The 23,348-nt window shown below is 36.8% G+C and overlaps 1 protein-coding gene across 4 annotated transcripts in view; it reads left to right on the top strand.

Annotated features, from left to right (window-relative positions):
* The first annotated feature begins 3,288 nt into the window (after positions 1-3,288).
* The window catches only part of NFAT5 (nuclear factor of activated T cells 5), a 122,498-nt gene continuing 102,438 nt past the window's right edge, over positions 3,289-23,348 (top strand). For 2 of the 4 annotated variants that reach the window (XM_087420015.1, XM_087420014.1), the window contains exons 1-2: positions 3,289-3,638; positions 5,367-5,420. In XM_087420015.1, the coding sequence (XP_087276141.1) occupies positions 3,566-3,638; positions 5,367-5,420 (127 nt within the window). In that variant the 5' untranslated portion in view covers positions 3,289-3,565. The remainder of the gene's footprint in view (positions 3,639-5,366; positions 5,421-23,348) is intronic. The other 2 variants (XM_087420017.1, XM_087420016.1) reach the window with 1 other exon arrangement.

Genomic DNA, 23,348 nt, shown 5'->3' with positions numbered 1-23,348 from the left:
TAAACTTTCTTTTTATCCACGACTTGAATTGCTCTGGAAATTTTCCTTTCAGATTTTCTGTTTGTTTAGTAGGTTCTTTATAATACACGTGTGACTAAAATTATTTTAACAGCCTTAATTGTATTAAAATGACAAAGATTCTGTAGATCTTGTGACAACACATTCCTCTGTTCTGTATGAGTTTATTTAATTCCTTTTCAGTAGTTGATATTTGAACCTCTTTCATTTAGAGTAGATCCAGCAACACAATACGCTAAGTGCCGAAACAGGTCCAGGAGGGGTTAAAGAACACACCACCAACACAAAAACTGCCACTCTATTGTATAATCTACACAACTTTGTAGTTGAATCTGGGTTCTTGAGAAATTTTAATCAAGTAACTTGGAAATGTGATATGATGGTTGGGAAGTAATATAAAGGAATTCTACAAACTACTAAATCTGCTTTATGTTTTACATAATCCTACTGTAATTTTCACCAAGAGGAAATTTCCAAATTTTACATGCTTAAAGTTTCACTATTTACTGTGCAAAGAGAAAGTTTTATGAAGGTGGATCTTTGGGTGATGGGGTGGTTTTAAAAATATAACATGAGACTATTTCAAATATGAAATAAAAGGGGAAGCAACTGCGACATTAATGACCACAGAGGGAAACATTGTTGGAAGTAGGGGTAGTATGAAATTTCCTAAAGACACAGTGATCAGATAGTTATTTTTGGTAACCCTGAATATCAGGCAGGTCATTGTATTTTTTGGTCAGAGCAGAGCAAACACTGTTTACTAATGAATTTCTATTTTTAGTCATTGAAATTTTAAGGACAAAATGAAAATCTAAGTCTCTCTGCTATTGCAAAGCATGGTCATGAAAACCATCCATGTAAGAAGTTTTTCAAAAAATGTATCTCAGGGCTGGCCCCATGGCCCAGTGGTTAAGTTTGGCATGCTCCCCTGCTTTGGCAACCCATGTCCGGTTCCCAGGTGCGGATCTGCACCACTGTTGGCGGCCATGCTGTGGCAGCGACCCACATACAAAATAGAGGAAGACCGGCACAGACGTTAGCTCAGGGCGAATCTTCCTCAACAAAAAAATAAAAAACAAACAAACAAAAAATGTATCTCTGTAAAAGGACATGGGGAGGGACCACTGAATTTTCAAATATCCATTTAAATATTAGTATGGCTTGATGCAGGGCCTGATGGAGTGGGGCCTGAGTCCAAAGACTCCCAGTCTAGGGGAATTCCCAGTCTAGGTCAAATCACACTTTTGGAGACCCCTCTTCACTTTTCTCTTACCTAATAAGGGGAAATATGATTTTTAAAAAGTCACAAAAGGGCAGAGAAGTGTTGAGGGAAAGAGGAAGGAAGAGGCCTTGCCAATTCTTGACTTGTTAATTAGGGTCAGAACAGTACTGGGGATTTCCTATACCCTACATTTGTTGAATGATTACATAGGTCTGGGGAAAAGGGATATGCTCAGAGTGATTCACCCAACTTTTTTTTAGTATTGGGGTTCTGCCTGGTATGTTGCAATTTCCTCTCCTCACATTATGTATTGACTAATGGAGAGGGGAGGTCTCCAACAGGTGTTTACTCCAATTCAAAAGCCTTGGCCAAGGTCTTGGCCTTTTGGGCAATGTAGGGTTTGAATCTTCCTCACTCAAATGAGTAGGGCTCTTACCAGTTAGGAATAGACTTCCCTTGGGACTTGTTAGAACAGCTTACAGCAGCCATGGAGATTTGAGGGTAGTTTCCTGTTCTGCTTTGCCATCTTGGGGTGGCTCTGAAAAGCTTTCTTACCTCTGACAGGAAGAAAATGTTCACAGGATTGATTAATTACTACACAGAATGCAGTGGATAATTGAGCAACCTAAATCAGATGTTCAGATGGAAAGATAGGTAGACTCTGATGACACAAGTTTAAATTCTAGGTCTGCAGGTAAAGCTTTGCAAAGGGCCCCACCCCAGAGACACCTGCACTGGATCCTCCTTTGCTGAGAGCTTCTTCCCAATTCAGCACTCTTAAGTCCAGATGAATTGCCCGGATTCCTGGGAAAAAGGCTCTATAAATTGTATATATAATATATATATAATACATCAGATTAATTTTTATGATTTGTAACTATCTTTGTAGACAAAATAACGAAAACGAAACCAACAGCTTAAAAACGTTGCCCAGTGGCTGCTGGCATCAATATTCCACACAAGATTAAAATTATTTCCCAAGATGCATACCCTGTGCTCAAAATGATATTTTTAATAACTTGATTAAAAATTTCTCAGAAGTCTATTAGAGTCAGGAAACGGTCTGCGGTGTAGGTGAAGATTTTCAGTTTTTGCAACGGAAACTTTTGGCCCCATGAACAGAATAGCAACAACTCAATTAAATGTGTTCTTCCTCCACCCTAGCCTAGTTCAAAGGCAAAAAACGAAAAACTGTTTGGAAGAGTGGTGTTTAGGTTTGCATTTCTCGTTTTCCCTTTAGAACAACCAGGGGGATTCATAGGATCCAATTTTTAAATAATCTTTTATCTCCCACTCTGAATAAACCCGGCCACCCCAGCACAATCAGAAAGATTTTTTTTCTTTTTAATTTTCAGCTTTTAAAGGAAGGGAGAGGTGGGAGGGCAAGAAAGAGGAGGGTAAAAGAAGGGGGAGAAGGTACTTTAATTAAAAACAACCAATAACTCGAGGTTTTTAGGATATAGGCTATTTCCTAATTAAGAAATGAGTTTGACAGCCCTTTGGCCAACTCAATTTTGACACTGCTATGAAAACCCCAAAGGGCTGGTGGCTGTCCAAGCGACGAAACTCTATTCCCCTGCAAGACCCCAAGCCAGCCCTCCCCACCGCGCCCGGCTCTGGGGTCCTTCCCCTCATTGCGCAGACACCTCGGCTCCGTCAGGTCTGTCTCCTCCTGAGCTCAGCTCCGCGCTGGGCCGGCCGCCTCGAGCCCGCCGCCACCAGGTCGGTGCAAATACTTTTTCCCTCCCCGGGGCCCCAGGCGCGGACGCCTCCCAGCCGTCCTCCCTCCCTCCCTCCCAGCCCGCGGGGCCCTTTCCCGGCTGGGGAACTGCAGCAGCCCGGCCGCGGCGGCGGCAGGAAGCGAAGCCCTTGTTGATGCTGTTCCATGACGCGCCTCCCCGCCCTCCGGCGGCTGCCCCGGCTCTTCCCCGCTCTGGGGCGCCCCCCTCCGCGCCTGCGCAGTGCCCCGCGGGGGGCGGGGCTCAGAGTCCTGTCAGCCGCGGCGGCGGTGGCGGCGACCGTCAGTTTTCGCTGAGGAGAAACACGAAAGGGACCCGTTGGCTCTCCCCCCCTCCCTTTCCCCGCCCTGAACCCCCCTCCTGGCTCGCCGGGAATTAGTCCCCGTGGAGTTTCTCCTCCGCCTTGCCGCCGTGTCCTTGGTCCTCGGTCTGGTGGAAGTCACTGCCCTCGAGGAGGAGGCAGCGGCAGCCGCCCTCGCCTCGCCGCCCCCGGTTCGGTGCCCGCGGTCCCGGAGAGGAGGTGCCGCCGCCACCGCCGCTCCCCCCCTCCCGCTGCCCTCGGGCCGGGCTGGGTCGAGCTGCGATGCCCTCGGACTTCATCTCATTGCTCAGCGCGGACCTAGACCTGGAGTCGCCCAAGTCCCTGTACTCGCGAGGTGAGTCAGGTTGGGGGCTGGGGCGTAGGGGCGGGGAGGCCGGGCCCCGCGCGCCCGGGGGGTCCGGGTCCGGGGTGTGGGCGGCCCAGCCCGGGCCGGGATGGCCTGGCTCGGGGGGTGGGGAGCGGCCGACCGCGTCTGGTGATGGTGGAAGGGGCGGGGGAGGAGTGGCGGCCCCTCCCCCGCGGAGCCGCGGGCCTCGCGGGGCCCAAACGCCGTCGGCCCCCGGGTCTCTGCGGCACTGGTGGCTCCGAGCGTCCCTCGCCTGTCCGGCCCCGCCACCCTCCTCGAGCCGCCGGCCGGGCCTCCCCCCCTCGGGGATCACCCGGCCTGGGCCCCGCGCTGCGGCCGCAGCCATCGGTGCGCCGCGGCTCCTCTTCCCAGGACCATCCTCCCCAGCAAAGTTGCCCCCAACGGGCGGCGTGGACTGGGGCCGGTTCTGGGTGCAGGGTCACCATTTTTATCCCCCTCCAGGTGGTGCGTGCGCCGTCGTTCTACCCCCGCTCCCTCTGGCCTAGTCCACTCCCTCCCCTGGTTGGGACGGCCCCCCTCGACCAGGCGTTCCTGCTCTCCTCGTCCTTTTACTGCTGGAAAGGGCCCGAATTTTCTTTTTTTCTCTCTTTCCACCTCTCTGGTATTCTGATCATTTACTTCTCCCTCTCTTTTCCAAAGATCGGGGTGCTTTCTCTGGATTAGTTTTATTCTCCTGTCGCAGGGGTACCAGCTCAGGCTCAGACGCTGCCCTTTAGGAATTTTCTCTTTCGTTGCCGTTCCAGGGCTCAGTGCGGGGAGGGGGCGTTGGACAGAGATTCCCATTTTAAAACTCTTTTGGCTAAGCCCTGGAGGGGATTCCCGGGATCTAAAATATTAACACTTGAGCCGATCTCTACTGGGGTTAAATTCCTATACTGGACACTACAAGAATGTGTTAGAACGGGTTCCCTGTGCAAGGGACTTTAAGCCAAAATGTTCCCACTGCACTCTTCACCACTGTTGAAAATACTGGGAGGGGGCAAAAGACATAACTGGGTTATTAGGTTTTCGTTTAACCATGTTAAAAAAAAAAAAAAAAGATGTACCATTGTGAGCCTCCTTCTTGAGAAATTCAGCATTTCTTCAGTTTTTTGGTTAGAATCCATCCGCTGATTCCACCCCCTCCAGAAAGGGGGACTTCAGCTTCATATTAGTATATTTAAATTAAGTGAATCCGAGTGAGAGAGTTTACTGTGGAAGGTACTGGACTTTATAGACTGACGACTGAGTTTCTACACAGAGTCCTACTTAATGACTGTAGCCATTGTCTGTTGCTCTGATGACTTTAGTTGGCAGTCACCACCCTGTAGGACGTTTTTCGGGCAACGTTACCTGAAGTAGTTTGGAAATATTGTAGTTTTGAGTGTTAGAACGAAGAGACGATATCAAGAGATGATTCTGAGAGAAGGGCTAATGTGGTACAATTGGGTGCTAAAAATAGTCAAGACATTAACACCATTTGTGCAGTAATCATCAGATAATTTTCCATGAAACAAATGCTTTATGAAAATCTAAGTTTAGCATAGAGACCAATGTAGACGCAATTCAGCCTTCTTTTGCAGAGAATATATTCACTAATATGAGCTTTAGCTCTTAAAAATACATGACAGTTATATAAGAGAAGTATGCTGTCCTAGGCTTTTTTTTTAAAATCATTCAGCATAAAAAGTACTTAATGCTTTTTGTGTTTTTCAGATTCTCTGAAGTTACACCCATCACAGAATTTTCATAGAGCTGGACTATTGGAAGGTCAGCAAAGTGCCATTTTAAAGCATATTGTGTGAGTATGCAAAGGCTTTCTCTGAAATGGAGTTTAAATGAGAAAGTGTGAAACTTTGCAAACTCATACAATGTAGTTTTCTCCTAAGCCTGATCCTTCTTTTAGAGCAGCTGAATGTTTCAGTGAATTTGGTTGCTGTGTTTGATGTACTTGTTAGCTATTGTATCTGCTTTGAGAAGCCTTGAAAAAAACCCCCAAAATCTTTAAAAATCATGTGTTGGGTGTTCTACTTTAGAATTCCAGATCTTAATTCTAGCTTTTTACAAACAAACTGAATATGAAAAGACTCAAATATTAAGGTCATGAACATAACTAAAAGAGTGACACCAACACATATTTAGTTTGAAAGTTAACAATTTAGAACTTTTTATATGCTGAGCATTTCAAAATGGTATATTAATTATTTATTACAAAAACATTGATGTCATTACTATTGCATTATTTTTTTAAGGATAAGGAAAGCCAAGTAATAGAGATGATGACTGGGCTGTGCTTAGAAAAAAGGGTTTTAGAAAGTTCTGGAAATGTTAATAGAATGTGTAGAATAATTTAAACAGCTGACTTTTAAAAACTTTATTTTGTGTTGTTTTTAGCATTTTAAGACCAAAAAAGACTATTTGTGTTGTTTCTGTAGTTTTTGAAGTAATTTCACATACATCATCTTTGAATCTTGTAATCCTGAAATTGGACAGCAAGGATATTAATTTCTCCATTATAGAGAGGAGTAATCTGAGGCTGAAATTAAGACACTTAGAAAAAAAGTCACACAGTAGCAGAAACAATGCTTTTTGTATTTTAGTTGGTTCTCTACGCAAAGCCAAGCTGCCACTGTAAAATATATATGTAACTAGTAACTTAAACATTTTGTGATCTACTTTAAAAAGGCCCTAAATGTTTAAGTTTAACTTTAGTATAGATGTTTGCCTCCCATGTGGTAGTCTGGTATATTGGGGAAAAAAGTGGGTTTTGTAACTGAGCTTAAGTTAGCTACTTATTAGCTCTGTGACCTTGGGCAAGTGATTTTACTTCCCTAAACTTTAAGATTCTTTCTATAAAAATGTATATAATCTCTTAAAAGTTAGTGAGCTAATGTCTATGAAGCGGCCTAGTATAGTGTCTGGCTTAATAAATGTTAGTTTTTTCCTTTAGTGTTGGCTACATTGTTTTAAGAGTATAATTTAGAGCATATAAAAGTTCTCAAATTAATTATTGATTATATTTATACTTACAAGAAGCCCATAGATATATATTAGTATGAAAATTAACTACAATTTCTGGTGAGGAGTTTTTACAAGTGTTTTTTAGTGAGATTTCTGTTTTTTATTCATGTTGTTGAATTTGTGGAGTCATATTTGTACAAACCCACCCATTTTCTGGACAACAAACCAGAGAGTGTCATAATCATAGAGATTATCTGGAGAAAGATATGGAAAAAAATGACTGTTATTTATGGGAAAAAATGGAAAGATACGGAAAAAATGACTGTTATTTATTTAAGTAAATATTTTTAACAGGTTGGTGGAAGTGCAGACAACCATTTAATATGTATTTTTACATGTTTGTGTCTAGCTACTTTCATTAATTTTTCCTTTTAGTTGAGAGAATGCTCAATTATTTAAAGTAAGACCACCTTTGTACAGATTATATATAAAAGGTAAAATGTTTTAAGTATCACGTGTCATGTCCTTTTATATCTTTGATACAGGGTTTCATAAGAAAGCTGTTTGCTTGTATAATGAAAGTATTTAATCTATGCATCCTATTTCTATTTTTAACCTTTTATTATGGGCATTTTAAAGAATACATAAAAGTAGAGAATAAAATAATGAACCCCCATAGCCCCATCACTAAACTTTAACAATTATCAATATATGTCTACCCTTGTTTCTTTTATCCTCTACCCTCCTCCAAGCTGAGTTATTTTAAAACAAATATGAGAAATCATGTCATTTCACACACAAATACTTCTGTATGATAGTGATATTTCTTATATTAATTTTTAAAATATTTTATTCCAGGAAATACATATTATAATTTATTTCAGCAAAGTCTCTCATGTCTCTCCTGCCCTCTTTACAAGATATAGTACAGCAGGAGCCTACTACTTCTAGTGTGTAGTGTACCTTGTGATCTATGTTAAAATTGTAGGCCGTGTGGTCAGACTTGGGTTCAAATCCTTGTTCTGATGTTTGTGTGTGGCCTCAGCTTAGTCATTTAATCTTTTTGTGCTTCAATTTTCTCACCTTTAAATGAGGGCAATAATAATATCCTCATCATAGGTTGTTCTGAAGATTATTTGAGGCAAATTCATGTAAAGCGTTTAACCTAGCACATAGTAAGTGCTCAATAAATGTTAGCTAAATTAAAAGATTTTAAACAACCCTCTATATAATGTTTAGTACATACCAGGAACTTTACAAATATGAACTCACTGAATTCTCATAACAACCCTTTGAGATGGTTATTATTATCCCATTTCACAGATGAGGAAGCTAAGTCATAGGGAGGTTCAGAACCTTACCCAGAGTCACAGAGTTGGTAAGTTGTAGAGCCAAGATTCCAACTCAGGTAGTCTCACCTTAGAGTCTGTGCTCTTAACTACTGTGCTGTACTGACTCCGTAGGTTGTATAATATGAAGTATTATCTAGTAATATTTGTGTATGTATGTTTTACGTCAGTAGTCTAGATTTCCATCTAATGATTAAAAATCCAGCCAGGGTGAGACGAATTTAATTATCACCATACAATTTGTTAAATTTTTTATAGAACATACTTTTTCCAAATTTAAGTTCTTTCTTTAGGAAAACAAGGTTGGAAAACCTGCACTTGGGTGTTATTAAGCTTTAAAAATAGATTCAAAAATCTCTTACCATCCAATTAAGGTTTGCATTTATCCTACATATCAATGCTGGTCCTTCCTGCTGCTTCTCTCTTTTTTTTTTTTTTGACGAATAGGCAAGTAGTATTTTTTTTTTTTTAATTGAGGTATAGTTAACATATAACATTATAATAGTTTCAGGTGTACAATGTAATGATTCGATATTTATATTGGGAAATGATCACGACAATAAGTCAAATTAACATGTGTTACCGTACATGGTTCCCATACTACCTTTTTATTTAATGTGGTAATTGCCTAACAGTGGGAAAAGAGGCTAGCTATTTAATGCAATAATACATAGCTGTTAAAATAATGTTTCTGATGACCCCATGATTACATGTGAAACTCTTAATAAGTAAATAAAAGAGGTACTGTTGTAATTATATTAAAAATAACTTGCATAGAAAAAATCCTGGACAAAAGTATGTACTACAAGTTTTTACTTTTTGATTCTATTTTTGCATTTTCCCTACCTTCTTTAAAGAAGATTGTTTTCTGTATATTAAAAAAAATAAAATAGTACAGTTAGGGCGTTCAGATGTGAAGGCTAAGATTCCTCTTTGGAGTGCCTAGAAAAAAAGCTCAACTACACAGAGAAAAAGGTACCATTTCTTAAACTTTCTGTATTGAAAAATATTCGTTTTGGCCTGTATTGTTTGCCATATGAAAAACTGAGATGAAACTGAAACTAAATGAAAGTAAATAAGATTAAGAGGTAATTCTAGAAATATAGAGGTGTAAGATAAGATGGTAGAAAATCAGATATAACAGGAAAAATAATATAAACAAACTGGAAAAAATGGAATAATAAAAGCAATGGATTAAAATTTTAAAATGCTTTTAAGGGCCGCCCTGTGGCTTAGCGGTTGAGTGCGTGCGCTCTGCTACTGGCGGCCTGGGTTCGGATCCCGGGTGCGCACTGACGCACCGATTCTCCGGCCATGCTGAGGCCACGTCCCACATACAGCAACTAGAAGGATGTGCAACTATGACCTACAACTATCTACTGGGGCTTTGGGGAAAAAAAAAAGGAGGAGGATTGGCAATAGATGTTAGCTCAGAGCTGGTCTTCCTCAGCAAAAAGAGGAGGATTAGCACAGATGTTAGCTCAGGGCTGATCTTCCTCCCCCCCCCCAAAAAAAAAATGCTTTTAAAAGCACTAGTTAAGAGATTACATGATAGATCAAATTAAAGAACCGGTTAAACTGGCTAAAGACCAATATGATGTGATCTTGGTATGAATTAAACATTTTTGGTATGAATTAAACATTTAAGACTAGAAGATTTTTAAAAGAAAATATGAAATCTTACAATGAGTTATGGGAAAATAAACTACTTTTTTTTTTCTTTTTTACTACTGTCAGTCAGTCTGTTTGATATGGTACCATGCATAATTATACTTTATAGTTTACAAATGAAAATCCTAAAAATAGTGGCAGTATTTTACTGACTTTATGGAATATTTCTGAATTGCCATTAGGCCTGATTTATTTCTCTTTCTAGGGTCTGTGTTAGTAAGGTAGTTAGGCTGTTAACTACCACATCTTAAATGACGAAATATATGAAGATATCTTACTGGGAAGGATTTTTGGAAAATTTTTAACATTAAAAATAATCTATTGAATTCTTTTCTTGTCTAGTATCTATTAATCTCTATTGATCCATACCCAGTAAACCAAAAATATCATTATGGAAATGAAGTTCAAACATATGACAAGTCATACCTAGTTCATCCCAACTTCTTGCTTGTAGGATCTCTCTCTCTTTGACTTCCTACCATATCTTTTTGTGTTTCTTCCTAACCTCTACTTTCATTATTTTCATTCAATACTAGAATTCTATTGTTATTACAATAAAAGGTAGAAATTCACATTTAATCAGAAGTTTCTTGACCCGATCTTAATTCACTCTTGACTCTACTGTAATTATTCCAGGAGCCCCCTAAGACTTTAAAGTGCTAGTACAGAAAAACATTTCTTATTTTGATCAATATTATATATAAAAAATAGCTACTTGTATTAGAACAAGTTGACTCATCAGATTATATTTTCTATTAAGAATAACAAGTAATTAGAAAAAAATAAAAGATCAAATTAATCTGAGGCATCAGTTGGGCCTGACTATGTAGTGACAGAGGATAGTCTTGTTAACTTTAGAGAGGCAAAAAACATTCCTCAATAGAAATGTTGCTTATTAACTTATGTTATTGTCTTTTCTTTTTATTGTTAAGATTTTATTTCAAGTTACATAAAAGAGATTCATGATCTTATTTGCTGTTGTCTTAATAAAAATCAATGTTAAAAAAACTAACAAGATATAACATACTAATTTTTTAAACATGTACTTGAAGGAAAAGGTAGAAATTTTCTTTATGGATTAACTACAGATAATTTTATCTTCCAAATATAAATAAAACCTGATGTTGTGATAAAGGATCTATATTTTTGATGGTTTGAACTAAAGATGTATTACATGAAATTTTTCAGTTGCTTTTATTTATTCTTAATTACTGAAAAATATTTTTTCTCTTGCTTTTATTTTTAATATTTTCTTGATAAATGTGATGATTATTACTGCTGGCTAGTGCTGGCTAGCCATGAATGTTTATCGCTTCTTTTCCATTCAGAAATGCTGTGATTAGTCCCTTAGTAAATTTGGTACTTGGTTTTGATGGTGAGACAAGAACAGAAAAGTTTCTACTAGTGAGCTAAGTTGTTGATTACTCTTATCTTTATAAATGTAGTTTTAGTTTAAAAAAATCTACTTAAAGCAATCTTTGTAGGACATGTTAAAAGAAACAATGTTGATAATTAAAGAGAAAAAAGAATAATAAATTCAATGTTAGTAATAATTGAAAACATTTTTTGAGCAATTTATATGTACCAGCATTTTACAGACATTTTTCACATTTAATCCTCAGAAAAATCCTATGAAATAGTATCAGTATCCCTATTTTATAAATGAGCAAACTGAAGTATAGAGGGGTTCACTAATTTTCTCAAGGTCACATAGCTACTGGAGGAGGCTGGAATTTGAAACTCGACAATTTTACCCTAGAGTTTTGAGCTTATACTGACTCTTTTATAGTACAAGCATTTGATAATTGGCATTTACACTTTTGGCCCTAATAAGATTACACCGCTGTTTAGATGGTGTAAAAAGAGTACTTTGTGTAGAATTTTTTTAGCTAAACAGCTTCCGTAAAATAATGAGAGAAATTTTCTAAACCACACATAAAAATCAGTAAAGAATATGATAATGACCCTTTTGAAAGGGGAACATTTCAATGGTCAAAATTAGCAAATCGTTGCCTGGCTTTGGTGGTGTCTTTAAGATTTAACTGAAGCAGGTTGGTGGTCGAACCACCTCTGTCTTGACTGATGATGATATTCAGAGTGGAAAGTAGGAAAAGGGTAAGCAAGCCACCACCTAAGGACAATTACTTTAGAAATGGAGGCTGCCATGGGCTCTTGATTTCTTTGGCAGTAGTTCTATGGAAGCATAGAAATCATTGCATCCTATTTCTTTTGGTGTGTTTCAGAGCCTAATGAAATTTGAGAAGAGATGAGCAACAGAAAAAATAGTACTAATACGGCCTCAGGAGTTGTTCTCTTTCTTGCTATGGTTGGTCTTTGTTTCTGAACTTCCTGAAAATTTTGTGTTAGGCATTAGAAAGTAAGGATTTTAATTCTAGTTTGGCCTTGAGACCCTGTGGAAAATCATGTAAGATTCCTTTTCTTCAGCAGACACATTATTATCAGTCTTGCTTACGTAAGAGTTATAGGAAGAAGAACTGAAATAATGTTGGAGAACTTTGAGAACAATTAAATGCTATATGAATAGTGATATTTTGCATAGGGCAATATTAATTTACTTTGATTCTTCTTTCCACTGTCCCCCCCCCCCTTTTTTTTAATCTTCCCCTTCTACCCATGTCTCTGTTTTCTCATGGTACTCTCTACATTTTGCTTGTTGGTTCCACTGCTACTTCTTGTATTCTTTCTTTCTCTCCCTTCTTTTTTAAAAAACAAACCATCTTTATAGAGGTACAGAGGTACACCCATTTTAAGTGTTCCATGAGTTTTTAACGAGTGTATACATTTGTTTAATCACCTCAGACAGGATAGAGAACATTTCAGTCACCCCATCAAGCTACCTCTTGTTCTTTTGTAGTCAGTTCTGCCCCTTCCATTCCGTCAGGCAACTACTGATCTGTTTTTCCTTACCATAGATTAGTTTTGCCTTTTTTTAGAATTTCATTTAAATAGATTTATACAGCATGTACTCTTTTCTCTTTAACTTTTGTTGTTCAACCACTATAAACTTCTAAAAGGGAAATCTATTTTGTTTTTAAAGGACATAAAGGTAATAAGACATTTTTTATTCTTGTGTATATTCCTATATTCTATAATGTAGCCAATTGTAGATTTTTAGGGATGATACTTGATGTTTATGTACAAGTATAAGTTACTTAGTCATAATATTGTTATTTATTCATTCACTCAAAATGAATTACACATGAATCCTGGCTACATATTGCTTATAGTGTAGTAGAAGAGATTGCATGTGAATAAACAGTGATAACATAGAGTTTTAGAGGGTTTCATATTTCAATCTAGATTGGAGAATGAAGTTAATAATGTGGTTAACTTTTATTTGTTAATAGGAAAATACTTTTATGCAGAGTATACTGGAGCGTATAGTTTGCCCATATATTTGATAATTGTAAATTGAAGTTTAGAACTTTAAATTTTCTTTTTAAAATAGTTTAAAGCATTATAGAGTTGAAGAGTATGTAGGGGGTATGTACTTATTTACTCTTATAGTTTCTGTGGGCTAAGCATAAAGGTAAAAACAAAATATGAGCTTTCTGTCCCATGTAAGTGAGTTTTATCTTTTGCTTAACTGTATGTTGTAAACACTAATTTTGAATAAAATTCAAGTTCACCTAGTAATCATACACACTGTACTGCTAGTTTGGACATTAGACATTAAGATACTTTTGAAATATATAATGAAACACTTAAATGTTTGTTGATGGGGGCCTCATCACACAGCCTTAAGTATCTGTTTGAATTAAAGTTTCCATTACAATTGTTTGGGTAGGTCAATAGAACACCTTGGGTTTAAAAAAGTGTCCTATAGCAATGAAGCACCCAGACATAGGTTTAAGCTAACAAGTAGCTGTCCTTCACAGTGGAGTTGTAATTAGATATCTTTGAGAATTTGTTACTGTTTCTGTTTTTTTCGGTTTTGAAGTAGCAACTAGCTTGTTGGGTTTTCATTCTGAAACAAAGATTTTACTTGGAAAAAAATACTACTGTAAAATGGAATTAACGATCTAAATTAATGTTCACAACTGTAAATATTCAATTTATAAATACCTAGATAATAGGCAATCATAAGGACTTTACAAACACTATAAATTATAAGTTTACTTGAATAAGTTTTTATAAAATTGTATTGTGAATTCCAAGGCTTTTTTCATTTTTATTGTTAAATCATATTCTCTAGAATATCAGGCTAATGTAGAGCGAGTGAATTGGAAATATAAACATATAGCTTGAATTTTATAATAATTTTTTTAAAGATCTTTTCATTTTCTTAGTTTATTTTTACCTATAATATTGAGTACAGGATGAAGATTTATGTATAATATTTGAATAACAGATTCTTTTGCAAAAATGACTACTTAATTCCTTTTAAAAAAACTCATTATTATTATTATTATTATTATTTTTGCTGAGAAAGATTTGCCCCAAGCTAACATCCATGCCAATCTTCTATTTTTTAGTATGTGGGCTGCCAGCACAGTGTGGCTGCTAACAGAGCAGTGTAGGTCTGTGCCCTGGAACCGAACCTAAGCTGCCAAAGCAGAGTGCACTGAACTTAACCACCAGGGCACTGGGACTGGCCCACATTATTGTTTTTTTAAAAAAAAAACAAAACTGGGTAATGAAGTAGTTGAAGAACAAGATGCCATTAGTTAACTAAATTACTACTCTATTATAATAAACACAAATAACACGTTTACAGTGTAAAATATAGTAAGTAAAGCAAAAGAATAACTTTTTTGATAACGTTTTTCAACCAAACTTCACAAGAATGGATAGAATCAACACTATAAATTCTGTACAGAAAAAAATTTAGTGCATATTAAATTGAGAACAGATGAACAGAAGAGTTGAAGTTGAAGAGTATGAAGAAGTGCTTTTCTTAGAAATTAAAAATGGCAAAGATAATATTAAGCAAATCAAAGTCCCATGTATTTATCAGGCTTGTGAATAAAAACTCAGTTTCAAAAACATGCATTACTTAATAGCTGTGTGATTTTAGGCAAGTTACTTAACCTTTCTGTGACTCAGTTTGTTCTTCTATAAAGTGGAGATAATAGACTCATAAATTTGTTGTGAGGGTTAGATGAGTTACTATTTCTAAAGCATTTAAATAGTGCTTGGCACATAGTAAGCACTATATAAGTATTTGTAAATAAACAAATAAAGATTCATATCTGGAGGTAAATTACTTGGCAAACTTACTTACCCAAGATGTAGCAAGGGACCAGAATTTTATTAGCATAAGCTTCTGAACACCCAAATCAGATGTTGCTAAGTTTATCTACTAAGGTTTAGGCATTCACAGCACTACGTTATGTATTATGTTTATCTTCCTGAAATTCAAATCTAATCTTATTGCTTGCTTAAAAATCCTTTAGTGGTGTCCATGGGCTTTAAGGTGAAATCCAAATTCTTAAAAACCTGGCTCCTGATTATCTTTTTTTTTTTTAATTGAGATAAAATTTATATAACATGAAGTTTATCATTTTAACCATTTTAAAGTGTATATATAATTAACTGTTTTTTAGTGTAGTCACAGTATTGTGCAGCCAGCACCACTATATAATTCCAGAACATTTTCATCACCCCAAAAAGAAACCCTTTACCCATTTAGCTGTCAGTCCCCATTTCCCCCTCCCTCCAGCCCCTGGCAACCACCAATCTACTTTTTGTCTATATTTGCCTATTCTAGACATTTCATATAAAAAAGAATCATATACTACGTGGTCTTCTGTGACTGCCTTGTTTCACTTAGCATAATGTTTTTAAGGTTCCTCCATGTTGTAGCACGTATCAGTATTCATTACTTTTTATGGGTGAATAGTATTTCGTTAAATGGATATACCACATTTTGTTTATCCATCCATTCATTGGTTGGTGGATATTTGGGTTGTTTTGGCTGTTATGAACAATGCTGCTATAAATATTCGTGTACAAGTTTTTGTGTGTACAGATGTTTTCATTTCTCTTGGGTATATACGTAGGAGTGGAATTGCTGCATCATATGGTAACTCTATATTTAACTTTTTGAGGAACTGCCAAATTGCTTTCCACAGTGGCTGCACCATTTTACATTTTCAGCAGCAATGTATGAAGGTTCTGATTTCTCCACATCCTTGCCAACATTTGTATTATCTTGTCTTTTTGATTGTAGACATCCTAGTGGGTATGAAGTGGTCTTTTGTGGTTTTGATTTACATTTCCCTAATGACTAATGATGTTGAACATCTTTTCATGTGTTTATTGGCCAATAGGATGTCTTCTTTGGAGAAATGTCTATTCAATACTTTTGCCCATTTTTAAATTGGGTTGTCTTTTTATTGTTGAGTTGTAAGAGTTCTTTATATATTCTGTATACAAGTCCTTTATCAGATATATGATTTGCAGAAATTTTCTACCATTCTGTGGATTGTCTTTTCACTTTCTTGATAGTGTCTTTTGATGCACAGGTGTTTTTAATTTTGTTGAAGTCCACTTTATTTTTGTTGTTGTTGCTCATGCTTTGTGTCATATTTAAGAAACTGTTGCCTAATCGAGGGTCATGAAAATTTACACCCATGTTTTCTTTTAGGAGTTTTAAAGTCTTGGTTCTTACATTTGGGTCTTTGATCTATTTTGTGTTATTGTTTGTATATGGTGTGAGGTGGGGATCCAACTTCATTCTTTTGCATGTGGATATCCAGTTGCCCCAACACAATTTGTTGAAAAGACTGTTATTTCCCATTGAATGGTATCAGCATCCTTGTTGAAAATCAGTTGGCCATAGATGTATGGATTTTTTTCTGGACTCTCAATTCTTTTTCATTCATCTATATATCTATCCATATCCCAATACCATACTGTCTTGATTACTGTAGTTTTGAAATAAGTTTTGAAATTGGGAAGGGTGAGTCTTCCAACTTTGTTGTTCTTTTACAAGATTGTTTTGGCTGTTCAAGATCCCTAGAATTACCATTTGAAGTTTAGGATCAGCTTCTCAGTTTCTGCATAAAAGTGAGCTGTGATTTTCATAGGGATTTCATTGAATCTATAGGTCAGTTTGAGGAGTATTGCTATCTTAATGGTATTAAATCTTCCTGTCTATGAACATTGGATGTCTTTCCTTTTACTTAGGTCTTCTTTAATTTCTTTCAACAATGTTTTGTGGTTTTCAGAGTGTAAGTTTTACATTTCTTTCTAATTATTTATTTTTAAATATTTTATTTTTTTAATCATTGTTTTTAAGTGTTAATAAAATTTTGGAAATAATCTGAGGCAAGATCTCTCAAAATTTAGGAGAGCTTTAGTATTAAAGTTATAGATTATGCATGTGTTCAGGAAAAGAAACTCAAACCATGATAAGATAATTGACTGTAAAATATTAGAATCAGCCATAGAGTTAAAGCGGCAGTAGACCATAAAGAACATCTGGTGAAGTCCACACAAAGTTGTAATGGACAGTAATTTTCTCAAGGGCAGAGACTACCTTGCATTCTCCTGGCACCTGGCACAAGTGCTCTATATCTGAAAGGTGCTTGATATTTATTGAATGAATAAATAGGACATCCAGAAAAGAAAGAAGGAATGGTATTGAAAGTCTGAGAGGATTGTGCTTTAGTTATACACAACCATGTAGAAAGCTTCTGTTGAAATAATAATTGCATTAAAATGACTACAGATGGAAACCTAGGCCTTTAAAGAATAGGAGCTAGGGGCTGGCCTGGTGGTGTAGTGGTTAAGTTCGCGCACTCCGCTTTAGCAGCCCAGGGTTTGCCGGTTTGGATCCTGGGCACGGACCTACACACTGCTCATCAAGCCGTGCTGAGGCGGCGTGCCACATAGATCAACTAGAAGGATGTACAACTATGACATACAACTATCTACTGGGGCTTTGGGGAGAAAAATAAAAAGGAAAAAAGGAGGAAGATTGGCAACCAATGTTAGCTCAGGGCTAATCTTCCTTAAAAAAAGAATTGGAGCTAATCTGTAAAGACAAAGGTTTAGATAATTAAGGTGAAAATTGAGGTGGATTTGTTCACTAAACCCAGAATACTCGAATAAGAAAGTTCTCTTCAAGCTTGAAAGGGACAGCTTTAGGGCAAAATGTGTGACTATGTGTTATAGTGAGCAAAAGGTCTCTTAGGGGAACTTTTACATGTTACAGACTGAAAAAATAGAATCTAGAATGGTTAGTTAAATTAATAGATACTAGGACCATCATGGATAATTGAGGCAGCTAGAGATGTGATCTTAGTTTTATGGGCTAGAAGATGCCTGGTGCCTTTAATCAGAAAATATAATTTTTCCCAGCAGGACTTTTTTTTCTCTATGTTTGGGAGGATTATTTTTGGGAGGTGGGTCTTAATAAAGAAGGATTTTCAAAAGTCTGTGCCCTGCAGAACAGAATAACCAGTTTATATGAGGTGATTGTAGTACTGGAAATAGACCTTTGTACGTAACATCAGCTCTACATAACCTAGCTTTCTGAACTCTTTTACTTAACGGTGCTTTCCCCGGGACCTTAGTAGAGTGAAGTGGTGGGGATGTGTGGGTATGTGTGAGGGTCACCTGCCTCTACCAACAACTATTTTTCTTTTTTAATTTTAAAATTTTTTTTTTTTTTGGTGAGGAAGATTGGCCCTGAGCTAATATCTGTTGCCAGTCTTCCTCATTTTTGCTTGAGGAGGATTGTCCCTGAGCTAACATCTGTGCCAGTCTTCTTCTATGTTTTGTATGTGGGAGACTGCCACAGCACAGCTTGATGAATGGTGTATTGGTCCGCACCCGGAATCCGAACCTGAGAACCCTGGGCCACCAAAGCGGAGCACGTGCACTTAACCACTATACCACTAGGTTGGCTGCTCTACCAATAATTATCAAGTGAATCTTGTAATTTTTAACTGTCATATTCCAGGAGCAAACTTCACTTTAAAAATATAAGTCAATGGAAAGTAGGACTTAGCAATATTGTTTATAGATGCATTTTTAAATAAATGTATATGTCTTTCACATACAGAAACACTGCATAGAAATTGTTTTAGCCTTTAATTTCTGCAGGATCTTAGAAGCAGTGTAGCATCTAAAACACTGATTTGGGACTACCATACTTGCTTGTATTATTGGTTTCGTTGGTATAATACCACTGCTTTTAGAATAACTGTGTTAAGAATACTTTTTAAACATTATTTTTTTCGACTAAGAATTAGTTTTTGAATTATGAGATTTTTATCTGTTTGTTTGGGGTTTTTTGGTCATTTTACTCCTATGATTCACATTCTTTCTTTTTCCTAATTAAAAAAATTGTTTTTATTGAGATATTATTGACATATAACATTGTATTAATTTTAGGTGTATACCATAATGATTTGATATGTGTGTATATTGGGAATGATTACCACAGTAAGTTTAGTTAATATCCATCACTGCACATAGTTATAAATTTTTTCTCTTGCCATGAGAACTTGTAACATTTACTCTCTCAGTAACTTGCAAATGTACAACATTGTATTGTTAAGTATAGTCAGCATGCTGTACATTACATCCTCAGAACTTATTTATCTTATAACTAGAAGTTTGTATCTTTGACCACCTTCCCCCATTTTGCCCCACCTCCTACCCGCACCCTGCCTCTGGCAACTACCAATCTGTATCTATGAGTTCGTTTTTTTTTTCTTTTTTGATTCAGCATGTAAGTGAGATCATACAGTTTTGTCTTTCTCTGTATTACTTATTTCACTTAGGATAATGCCCTCAAGGTCTATTCATGTCGTTGCAAATAGCAGGATTTCCTTCTTTGTTATGGCTGAAAAATATAATATGTATTTTTTTTCTTTATCTGTTTATCTGTGGATGGACATTTAGGTTGTTTCCATATCTTGGCCATCGTAAATAATGCTGCAGTGAATATAGTGCAGATATCTTTTCAAAATAGTGATTTTGTTTCTTCAGATAAATACCCAGCCCCGGCCCCGTGGCTTAGCTGTTAAGTGTGCGTGCTCTGCTACTGGTGGCCCAGGTTCGGATCCCGGGCATGCACCGACGCACTGCTTCGGCCATGCTGAGGCCACGTCCCACATACAGCAACTAGAAGGATGTGCAACTATGACGTACAACTATCTACTGGGGCTTTGCGGGGGAAGAAAAAAAAGGAGGAGGATTGGCAACAGATGTTAGCTCAGAGGCGGTCTTCCTCAGTAAAATGAGGAGGATTAGCACGGATGTTAGCTCAGGGCTGATCTTCCTCACAAAAAAAAAAAAAAAAAAAGATAAATACCCAGAAGTGGAATTGCTGGATCATGTGGTAGTTCTATTTTTAATTTTTTGAGGAACCTCCGTACTGTTTTCCATAGTGGCTACACCTGGTTGACATTCTTGAACACAGGAATTGATTCTATTTAAATAAAAATGTGTCAGTTAAATTAGAGAAATATTTAGGTGATTGGCTATAAACAAACATAATATGAATAGATTCTGAGTACTTCATTTTATGATGAGGACAACTATTTCTCTATATTTACTTTTTTTGTGTGCGTGTGTGAGGAAGATCAGCCCTGAGCTAACATCCGTGCTAATCCTCCTCCTTTTTTTTGCTGAGGAAGACCTGCTCTGAGCTAACATCTATTGCCAATCCTCCTCCTTTTTTTTTTCCCCCAAAGCCCCAGTAGATAGTTGTATGTCATAGTTGCACATCCTTCTAGTTGCTGTATGTGGGACGCGACCTCAGCATGGCTGGAGAAGTGGTGTGTCGGTGCGTGCCTGGGATCCAAACCGGGCCGCCAGTAGTGGAGCGCGCGCACTTAACCGCTAAGCCATGGGGCCGGCCGTATATTTACTTTAATGGCAGCAAAATACTGCTTGTGCTAGTAAACATATTTGTTTGTTATATTTGAGTGCATATTGACTTGAAATCTTTTTCATAAATATTACTAAACAAGTGTTTTAATATAAAAGCACTGATACAATAAAAATATATAAAATATCAATAAGCACATGATAAGATTTTCAGCATCATTAGACATTAGGGAGATGCAAATCAAAACCACAATGACACACCACTTCACACCCAGTAGAATGGCTATAATCAAAAAGACAGAGAATAACAAATGTTGGCAAGGATGTAGGGAAATCACCTTGTACACTGCTGGTAGGAATGTAATACTGTGCAGCCACTTTGGAAAATAATCTTGTAGTTCCCCAAAAAGTTAAACATAGAATTACCATGTCACCCAGCAATCTTAGTGCTAGATATATACCCAGGAGAAATGAAAATATCTGTACACACAAAAACTTGTACATGAATGTTTATAGCAGCATTGTTCATAATAGCCAAAATGTGGAAACAACCCAAATGTCCATCAACTGATGCATGGATGGATAAACAAAATGTAGTATATCCATTTAATGGAATATTATTCACCCATAAAAAGGAATGAGTTACTGATGCTTGCTACAACATGGATGAACCTTGAGAACATGCTAAGTGGAAGAAGCCGATCACAAAAGACCACATATTGTGTGATTCCATTTATATGAAATGTACAGAATAGGCAAATCTATAGAGGCAGAAAGTAGATCAGTGATTCCTAGGGGGAGGGTGGGAGTTGGGGGTAGGGGGAGTATAGTTAAAAGGGTTTGGAGTTTCTTTTGGGAGTGATAAAATTGTTTTAAGATTTATTGTGGTGATGGTCGCACAACTCTGTGTATATACTAAAAGCCAAGTATCCATTAACAGATGAATAGGTAAGTAAAATGTGGTATATACATACAATGAGATATTATTGACCCTTTAAAAGGAATGAAATTCTGATATATCTTACAACATGGATGAACCTTGAAACATATGCTAAGTGAAATAAGCCAGACACAAAAGGACAAATATTGTATGATTCCATGAGGTATCTAGAATAGAGACAGAAAGTAGAATAGTGGTCACCAGGGACTGTGGGGAGAGGGCAAAGGGGAATTATTGTTTAATAGGTACAGAGTTGATGTTTGAGATGATGAAAAAGTTCTGGAAATGGAGAGTGGTGATGGTTGCACAGCATTGTGAATGAACTTAATGCCACTGAATTATACACTTAAAAAAATGGATATGATGGTAAATTTTATGTTGTGTATATTTTACTACAAAAAATATATGCTAAACCCCCCCCCCCAAAAAGTAATTTTAAGATCTGAGATATACTTTTTTTGTAAAGTTAGTGAGACAAAGGTAATTGTGTGGTGGCATGTGGAAAGGAGAGTATTTTCATTTTCCCATTTAATGGAGTATATTTTTGTTGTCTAAATCATTTATGATTTTCCTCCTTCTGTTTTCATAAAGTATGAATTTCTCTTGCTTTCTGTATGGCTTTCAAAATCTTTTGCTTTAAATGTAAATGGGATGACCTGGGCGCCACTGAGTGTGCTACATCTTGGATAATCAAAGACAAAATTTTAATGAGCCAGACTAGACCACAGATGACTTTGTGAAAAATTCATGAGCTAGACACATTAACCTCGTTTAGATTGGAAAATTTTTTGACTAGTATTAACATGCATGGTAGATTCATTTTGTTGATTTCTGTAAAGCAAATGTTTATATTTCATAGTAGCAAGAGGATTGCAGTTTTCCGATAAATGTCACAGAATTGTGGCAGTGAGCCAGGAAGAAGAAAAGCTGCATTAGTGAAGTGAGTCACACTTCTGTAGCTATGGAAACTAGAAACTCTACTAAGTCTCAAAAAGGTATTTTCTTTGTATTCGTATTATTAATCAGACATTAGTAGAGGTTAATGAGGACCCTGGAAAACTGCTAGATTAATTGTATTCATCAGAGGGCCTGGGTAAGAGGCATTATTAGGTAGATTAATATTTGTTTTATGTGAACATTAAAGTGTTAATTTATTGTTCTTTAATTCGATTTATTATAGTTCTCAACTACTAAAACACTTTCTATTTAAAAGGATGTTTTCTTAGATTATTGCCCCAGCTCAAGTTTTAAGTTTATTTGAGAATAAATGAAAGAATATGAACATGATTCAATTTAGTAAAGTTAAATTAATCTTGATCAGTACTTGTATGTTTATTGGTAAATGCGTATTAATTGTGCACAAGTAGATTTTATGAATAAATAATGTTTTAGGTATAAATTAGTCACTTTAGTAATTTACAATAATTTTTGTAAAACGACTAGCGCTTTTTACCAAGTAATGATTTCCTGATGGATACCCTGACTGGCCTATAGGCTTAATATTTCCCCTAATTATAGAAACTACTCCTAAGAATACTTAAGATTAGGTCTGTAATCAGGGTTGCCTGTACGCATTTGGTGGAATTATAATGGACTGCTTGAGGTGGCAAAGCTTCAGAAGGGAGATGGTGGCTAATTCTAAAAATGGAAAGGTAACCTAAAGCTGAAAGATAGCTACTGAGTAATTGTGCTCTTACCATACCTATTTACTTATTTGTGTGTAAACGCAAAAGTGCATTTTTCCTTAAATTTAGATGTGTTTTGTTTTCTTCTACTCCTGTATTAGGAAATATTTCTTCAACTTGCCAGGCCTTTTCAGAAACATCAACTGTCAAGCAGCATAGAAGAAAATTATATTTTGGAATCTCCCAAATCAATAGATTTAGAAGTGAAATTTAGCAATTCTTTATTGTGTGAGCAAAATGAAACAGAAAGAGTGAACTATGAGAAGTAAGCTCTTTTGGAAAA

The sequence above is a fragment of the Ceratotherium simum genome, chromosome 30 (genome assembly GCF_057802395.1).
Source record: "Ceratotherium simum simum isolate JZ-2026a chromosome 30, ASM5780239v1, whole genome shotgun sequence".
Taxonomy (NCBI): Eukaryota; Metazoa; Chordata; class Mammalia; order Perissodactyla; family Rhinocerotidae; genus Ceratotherium; species Ceratotherium simum.
The sequence above is the reverse complement of the archived record's forward strand: the minus strand, read 5'-3'. Positions and strand labels throughout refer to the sequence as shown.